Source organism: Oncorhynchus mykiss, chromosome 13 (genome assembly GCF_057628025.1).
Source record: "Oncorhynchus mykiss isolate SJ-2025 chromosome 13, ASM5762802v1, whole genome shotgun sequence".
NCBI lineage: Eukaryota > Metazoa > Chordata > Actinopteri > Salmoniformes > Salmonidae > Oncorhynchus > Oncorhynchus mykiss.
Window position 1 is genome coordinate 4771273 of NC_143034.1, and position 8137 is coordinate 4779409.

The following is an 8137-nucleotide window of genomic DNA, read 5'->3' on the forward strand; positions in this document are numbered from 1 at the left end:
ACCCCATAGGACAGGGATCATCAACTAGATTCAGCCGCATGACGAATTTTATTTTTCTTGAGCGGAATGTCGGGGGGCCGGAACAGAAATACAAATAATTTGTAGACGGCAAATGGACCTCCTTGCTTATATTTTTATTCGATCGCGTGTCTCTCTATTATGCTTGGGAATACTTGGGAACAGATTTCTTGAATTAAAATCACTTGGAGCTGGTGTTTTTACAGTCTTTCATGCCCCCCCTCACACAAAAAAAACATCCTCTTTTGTTTTTGTTGCTCAGAAATCTTTGGGGGCCAAATAAAACCAGGCCAAATTCGGCCGCAGGCTGCCGTGTGGGGGAACCCTGCCATAGGAAGTCCCACCCAGTTAATGACCTGGATGGAATCATGTGATACCTCCTTAACCAATAGGAAAGTCCCACCCAGTTGATGACCTGGATGGAATCAAGTGATACCTCCTTAACCAATAGGAAAGCCCCACCCAGTTAATGACCTGGATGGAATCATGTGATACCTCCTTAACCAATAGGAAAGTCCCACCCAGTTAATGACCTGGATGGAATCATGTGATACCTCCTTAACCAATAGGAAAGTCCCACCCAGTTAATGACCTGGATGGAATCATGTGATACCTCCTTAACCAATAGGAAAGCCCCACCCAGTTAATGACCTGGATGGAATCATGTGATACTTCCTTAACCAATAGGAAAGTCCCACCCAGTTGATGACCTGGATGGAATCATGTGATACTTCCTTAACCAATAGGAAGTCTCATCCAGTTGATGACCTGGATGGAATCATGTGATACCTCCTTAACCAATAGGAAAGTCCCACCCAGTTGATGACCTGAATGGAATCATGTGATACCTCCTTAACCAATAGGAAAGCCCCACCCGGTTGATGACCTGGATGGAATCATGTGATACCTCCTTAACCAATAGGAAAGTCCCACCCAGTTGATGACCTGGATGGAATCATGTGATACCTCCTTAACCAATAGGAAAGCCCCACCCAGTTGATGACCTGGATGGAATCATGTGATACCTCCTTAACCAATAGGAAAGTCCCACCCAGTTGATGACCTGCATGGAATCATGTGATACCTCCTTAACCAATAGGAAAGTCCCACCCAGTTGATGACCTGGATGGAATCATGTGATACCTCCTTAACCAATAGGAAAGTCCCACCCAGTTAATGACCTGGATGGAATCATGTGATACCTCCTTAACCAATAGGAAAGCCCCACCCAGTTAATGACCTGGATGGAATCATGTGATACTTCCTTAACCAATAGGAAAGTCCCACCCAGTTGATGACCTGGATGGAATCATGTGATACTTCCTTAACCAATAGGAAGTCTCATCCAGTTGATGACCTGGATGGAATCATGTGATACCTCCTTAACCAATAGGAAAGTCCCACCCAGTTGATGACCTGGATGGAATCATGTGATACCTCCTTAACCAATAGGAAAGTCCCACCCAGTTGACTGCTTTTTAATGGTGGAAATCCTCAATGTTCATGCCAAAATGTGTTCCATCTGTCTTAGAGTCCGACATCTCACTCTGTTTCTCATCTCTCTTCCCCAATTTAGATCAATTAGTCCTCTGTGTTTAGTTCACATAATATCATTTAAAAGTTTGCGTGAAGGTGTCTGTGATAGAATACAACAAATGTAGACATGAATAAATACATTTCTATAGCTTCCTAAATAGTTTTTAGAATGGTGGTGGAGTACCAAAATGGAGGCGCAGTGGCTTCAAAACAGCACCCCATTCCTCTCATCTAGTGTGTATATATATAAATCGTTGGTACCAATCCCCTCCCCCCAAACACACATTTCTCAACTCCCCCCGTTCTACTACCCAGGTCAGGTGTTGGAGGTCATTCCACACTCTGTGTTCTACTACCCAGGTCTGGTGTTGGATATTCCAGTCTCTGTGTTCTACTACCCAGGTCTGGAATTGGAGGTCATTCCACTCTCTGTGTTCTACTACCCATGTCTGGTGTTGGACATTCCACTCTCTGTGTTCTACTACCCATGTCTGGTGTTGGACATTCCACTCTCTGTGTTCTACTACCCAGGTCTGGTGTTGGACATTCCACTCTCTGTGTTCTACTACCCAGGTCTGGTGTTGGACATTCCACTCTCTGTGCTCTACTACCCAGGTCTGGTGTTGGAGGTCATTCCACTCTCTGTGTTCTACTACCCAGGTCTGGTGTTGGACATTCCACTCTCTGTGTTCTACTACCCAGGTCTGGTGTTGGACATTCCACTCTCTGTGTTCTACTACCCAGGTCTGGTGTTGGAGGACATTCTACTCTCTGTGTTCTACTACCCAGGTCTGGTGTTGGACATTCCACACTCTGTGTTCTACTACCCAGGTCTGGTGTTGGAGGTCATTCCACTCTCTGTGTTCTACTACCCAGGTCCGGTGTTGGAGGACATTCCACTCTCTGTGTTCTACTACCCAGGTCTGGTGTTGGACATTCCACTCTCTGTGTTCTACTACCCAGGTCTGGTGTTGGAGGTCATTCCACTCTCTGTGTTCTACTACCCAGGTCTGGTGTTGGACATACCATTCTCTGTGGATCTACAGTGTGCATTTTCTGATGTTTAATCAGATCTCTTAAATCAGAGTATCTCTTCTCACATTGATCACAGCTATAAGGCTTCTCTCCAGTGTGAGTTCTCTGGTGGGATTTAAGGTTGGTTGACTGAGTGAAACTCTTCCCACACTGATCACAGCTATAGGGTTTCTGTCCTGTGTGAGTTCTCTGGTGTGATATCAGGTTATTTGACTGAGCAAAACTCTTCCCACACTGATCACAGCTATAGGGTTTCTGTCCTGTGTGAGTTCTCTGGTGTGATATCAGGTTATTTGACTGAGCAAAACTCTTCCCACATTGATAACAGCTATAAGGCTGCTCTCCTGTGTGAGTTCTCTGGTGTAGTAATAGTCCCCTTGACGTGGTTAAGCTTATTCCACAGTCAGAGCAGTGGTAATGCTTCTCTCCCGTGTGTATCCTCTGGTGTGCAGTCAGGTTAGCTGAGGTAGCAAAACTCTTCCCACATTGATCACAGCCATAAGTTTTCTCTCCTGTATGAATTCTCAGGTGTGATTTCAATGAATGTGATCTGGAGAAAGTCATGCCACACTGTGAGCAGCGATAAGGTTTCTCTCCGGTGTGGATTCTCTGGTGTATTTTAAGTTCTGACGAAGAGGTGCATCTCTTCCCACATTGACCACAGTTGAAAAGCTTCTCACCTGTGTGAATTCTCAGGTGTAATTTTAGTGAATCTGATCTCGAGTAACTCTTCCCACAGTCGGAGCAGCGGGGCGGTTTCTTCCCTGTAGGTGCCCGCCGGTGTTTAATGAGGTGTTCTGATGTGGAGAGGCTCTTCTCTGCTTCCTCAGAATCAGGATGTTGTTGAGGCTCCCCGGATGATCCACGTCTCTCTCCTGTGTGAACGACAAAGTCAGACGGTCAATGACGTGAATGATGAAATTATTTTACAAACTTTGGACAATTGTCTTCTAAGTATTTTTTGGGGGGGTTTGTTTTTGGTCCACCAGTCACCGTGGCAGGCAGATTGAAGGAGAAAAAAAAAAAAAAAAACGACCATCCAAAATATTTTTTTTCCGCTATGACTACAAAATAATAAATAAAAATGAATAAGCATTCTTTGTCATTGTTGTAAACCAAGACATGTAAGTATGAAGTAATGTGGTATGTTACTCAATGTCATTTCATTTTTGTGACATGAGTCTTTTAACCAATGTGGGTTAAAATAATTAATTTGGACACAATAGTAATGATGAACAGTTGTACAAGTGAACATCAAGAATCAGCAAAGTGCCTCCATATCACTACACACCACACCGTCCTGACAGATACAATGCTGATTGATGCAGTTGACTTATTATTATAGTTCTACGCTGACATGTATCACAAGGAGCACATGTGATCCTACGTTTATAGTTAGGAGCACACAAATATATTTAGGAGCACACAAATATATTTAGGAGCACATGTGATCCTACGTTTATAGTTAGGAGCACACAAATATATTTAGGAGCACACAAATATATTTAGGAGCACACAAATATATTTAGGAGCACATGTGATCCTACGTTTATAGTTAGGAGCACACAAATATATTTAGGAGCACACCAATATATTTAGGAGCACACAAATATATTTAGGAGCACATGTGATCCTACGTTTATAGTTAGGAGCACACAAATATATTTAGGAGCACATGTGATCCTACGTTTATAGTTAGGAGCACACCAATATATTTAGGAGCACATGTGATCCTACGTTTATAGTTAGGAGCACACAAATATATTTAGGAGCACATGTGATCCTACGTTTATAGTTAGGAGCACACAAATATATTTAGGAGCACACCAATATATTTAGGAGCACACCAATATATTTAGGAGCACACAAATATATTTAGGAGCACACAAATATATTTAGGAGCACATATGATCCTACGTTTATAGTTAGGAGCACACAAATATATTTAGGAGCACACAAATATATTTAGGAGCACATGTGATCCTACGTTTATGGTTAGGAGCACACAAATATATTTAGGAGCACACAAATATATTTAGGAGCACATGTGATCCTACGTTTATAGTTAGGAGCACACCAATATATTTAGGAGCACATGTGATCCTACGTTTATAGTTAGGAGCACACAAATATATTTAGGAGCACATGTGATCCTACGTTTATAGTTAGGAGCACACAAATATATTTAGGAGCACACCAATATATTTAGGAGCACACCAATATATTTAGGAGCACACAAATATATTTAGGAGCACACAAATATATTTAGGAGCACATATGATCCTACGTTTATAGTTAGGAGCACACAAATATATTAAGGAGCAGACAAATATATTTAATAGCACATGTGATCCTACGTTTATGGTTAGGAGCACACAAATATATTTAGGAGCACACAAATATATTTAGGAGCACATGTGATCCTACGTTTATAGTTAGGAGCACACAAATATATTTAGGAGCACACAAATATATTTAGGAGCACACAAATATATTTAGGAGCACACAAATATATTTAGGAGCACACAAATATATTTAGGAGTACAACTAAAGTATGAGTCTTTTAATGACATGTTTTTTTTGTTGGGTTGATCCAGTTTCAGTGAAGCACAATTTTCCCCTCAAATAGGTGTCGTTAGGATAGACCAAAAATGTTCAGCTGTCCCTTTAAGGCGTGGTCCGATACCGTGGTAACAGGGTACTGGGTGTGTCTTTAAGTGATAGATGAGGATGGTGATCTCTGATGTCTCTTCAGTGGGAGCAAACTAACTGACATTGAATGATAATCTCTGTTGTCTCTTCAGTGGGAGCAAACTAACTGATATTGAATGATAATCTCTGTTGTTTCTTCAGTAGCAGCAGAGAGTGGGAGCAAACTAACTGATATTGAATGATAATCTCTGTTGTTTCTTCAGTGGGAGCAGAGAGTGGGAGCAAACTAACTGACATTGAATGATAATCTCTGTTGTTTCTTCAGTGGGAGCAAACTAACTGATATTGAAAAACAACCTAGTGAGTAAACAAAACGATGAATGTCCCCCCGCATTGTAAGATGTTATAAGTGTATGTTTCTACATGGCCATCGTTGGTCTGAGGTTTTAGGTATCTGTAGAAGCACTTTGTAAGATGTTATAAGTGTTTGTTTCTACATGGCCATCGTTGGTCTGAGGTTTTAGGTATCTGTAGAAGCACTTTGTAAGATGTTATAAGTGTTTGTTTCTACATGGCCATCGTTGGTCTGAGGTTTTAGGTATCTGTAGAAGCACTTTGTAAGATGTTATAAGTGTTTGTTTCTACATGGCCATCGTTGGTCTGAGGTTTTAGGTATCTGTAGAAGCACTTTGCTGATGTAAAAAAAAAAAAAGCTTTTTAAAATACATTTGATTGATTGATGTCTTTAGAAAACGTTACTTAGTGTATTAAAGTAGTCAATGCTTTGCTTTGCTACTATTAAATATCACCTGGGCCGGCTACTATTAAACATCACCTGGGCCGGCTACTATTAAATATCACCTGGGCCGGCTACTATTAAATATCACCAGGGCCGGCTACTATTAAATATCACCAGGGCCGGCTACTATTAAATATCACCAGGGCCGGCTACTATTAAATATCACCAGGCCGGCTACTATTAAATATCACCAGGGCCTGCTACTATTAAATATCACCTGGGCCGGCTACTATTAAATATCACCAGGGCCTGCTACTATTAAATATCACCAGGGCCGGCTACTATTAAATATCACCAGGGCCTGCTTCTATTAAATATCACCAGGGCCTGCTACTATTAAATATCACCAGGGCCTGCTACTATTAAATATCACCAGGGCCGGCTACTATTAAATATCGCCTGGGCCGGCTACTATTAAATATCGCCAGGGCCGGCTACTATTAAATATCACCAGGGCCGGCTACTATTAAATATCACCAGGGCCTGCTACTATTAAATATCACCTGGGCCGGCTACTATTAAATATCGCCTGGGCCGGCTACTATTAAATATCACCTGGGCCAGCTACTATTAAATATCACCTGGGCCGGCTACTATTAAATATCACCAGGGCCGGCTACTATTAAATATCACCAGGGCCGGCTACTATTAAATATCACCTGGGCCGGCTACTATTAAATATCACCAGGGCCTGCTACTATTAAATATCACCAGGGCCGGCTACTATTAAATATCACCAGGGCCTGCTACTATTAAATATCACCAGGGCCGGCTACTATTAAATATCACCAGGGCCGGCTACTATTAAATATCACCAGGGCCAGCTACTATTAAATATCACCAGGGCCAGCTACTATTAAATATCACCTGGGCCGGCTACTATTAAATATCACCAGGGCCTGCTACTATTAAATATCACCAGGGCCTGCTACTATTAAATATCACCAGGGCCTGCTACTATTAAACATCACCAGGGCTTTATTGGTCCAGGTAGTAGGTTAGCTAGTCTCCAGTTGCTAATAGTTAACCGGTAGCTACCTGGTTAGCAAGCTAGCTAGCTTTATTGGTTCAGGTAGTAGGTTAGCTAGTCTCCAGCATCTCCGGTAAAACCCCATTATTACCGCTTAACTATTCATCCTTTCAACATTCAGTTCCGTTGCAGAAGAGGGGAAAGTGGACGGTCCTCAGCCTTGCCGTAGCTACCGTTGGCTGTGCTCTGTGGTGATGGCACCATACTGCGATGCTGCATTCAACTGCACCGGTGAAACATGCAGTGCAAAAAAAAAAATCTGTTTAAGTGTTATAACAACCCGTGGCTAAGTTTTTTTGTTATTTGGAATTATTAAATACTTTTTGATTAGGGTTGCACATATTATGCACATCTGCAAGCATTGCAGCAAAGGACAGATATTAGGAAATGTATCTCTTTTGTTGTAATATGTTAAAAGGCTGTATACAGAATTCTATGTACATGCGTGGACATTACAAAGGGCCATATGTTTTCTAATAAATCAATGGCCAGTTTGGGCCAGTTATTTGCACGGTTTTCTGTTATAACAAACATAATAGGCTATGATAAATATTATAATATATAATATGGCAAATTAGTTGTTTTATCAATATGTCCTGTCTGCTGATTGAGTTTGACAGGGGGGGCAGTATTGAGTAGCTTGGATGAATAAGGTGCCCAGAGTAAACTGCCTGCTACTCTGTCCCAGATGCTTATATATGCATATTATTAGTAGTATTGGATAGAAAACACCCTGAAGTTTCTAAAACTGTTTGAATGATGTCTGTGAGTATAACAAAACTCATATGGCAGGTGAAAACCTGAAATAAATCCAATCAGGAAGTGGGAAATCTGAGGCTTGTATTTTTTGAATTTTTTAAACTCAGCCCCTATTGCAGATACAGTGGGATATTGGTTATGTTGCGGTCACGACAGAGTTAGCTCTCGTTCCATTGCTTTTCTACAGACAATGGAATTCTCAGTTTGGAACATTATTGAACATTTATGATAAAAACATCCTAAAGATTGATTCTATACTTAGTTTGAAATGTTTCTACGACCTGTAATATAACTTTTTGAACTTTTCG

General features: G+C 41.3%; 1 protein-coding gene across 1 annotated transcript; it reads right to left on the reverse strand.

Moving 5' to 3' along the window:
• Positions 1–2398: 2398 nt before the first annotated feature.
• LOC149978655 (uncharacterized) lies at positions 2399–7274 on the reverse strand. Its single transcript, XM_090194568.1, has 2 exons — positions 7220–7274; positions 2399–3464 (listed from the first exon to the last, which is right to left on the reverse strand). Exons 1-2 carry the CDS (start codon positions 7272–7274, stop codon positions 2533–2535), a joined length of 987 nt encoding a protein of 328 aa, XP_090050694.1. The 3' UTR covers positions 2399–2532.
• Between the last annotated feature and the right edge of the window lie 863 nt (positions 7275–8137).

Excerpts from the sequence above, each read along its gene's own strand:
- LOC149978655 (XM_090194568.1), bottom strand. The coding sequence starts at position 7,274 with ATGGTGCCATCACCACAGAGCACAGCCAACGGTAGCTACGGCAAGGCT. Across the intron at positions 3,465-7,219 it reads CTACGGCAAGGCTGAGGACC|GAGAGAGACGTGGATCATCC; the intron begins GTCCACTTTCCC and ends TCGTTCACACAG.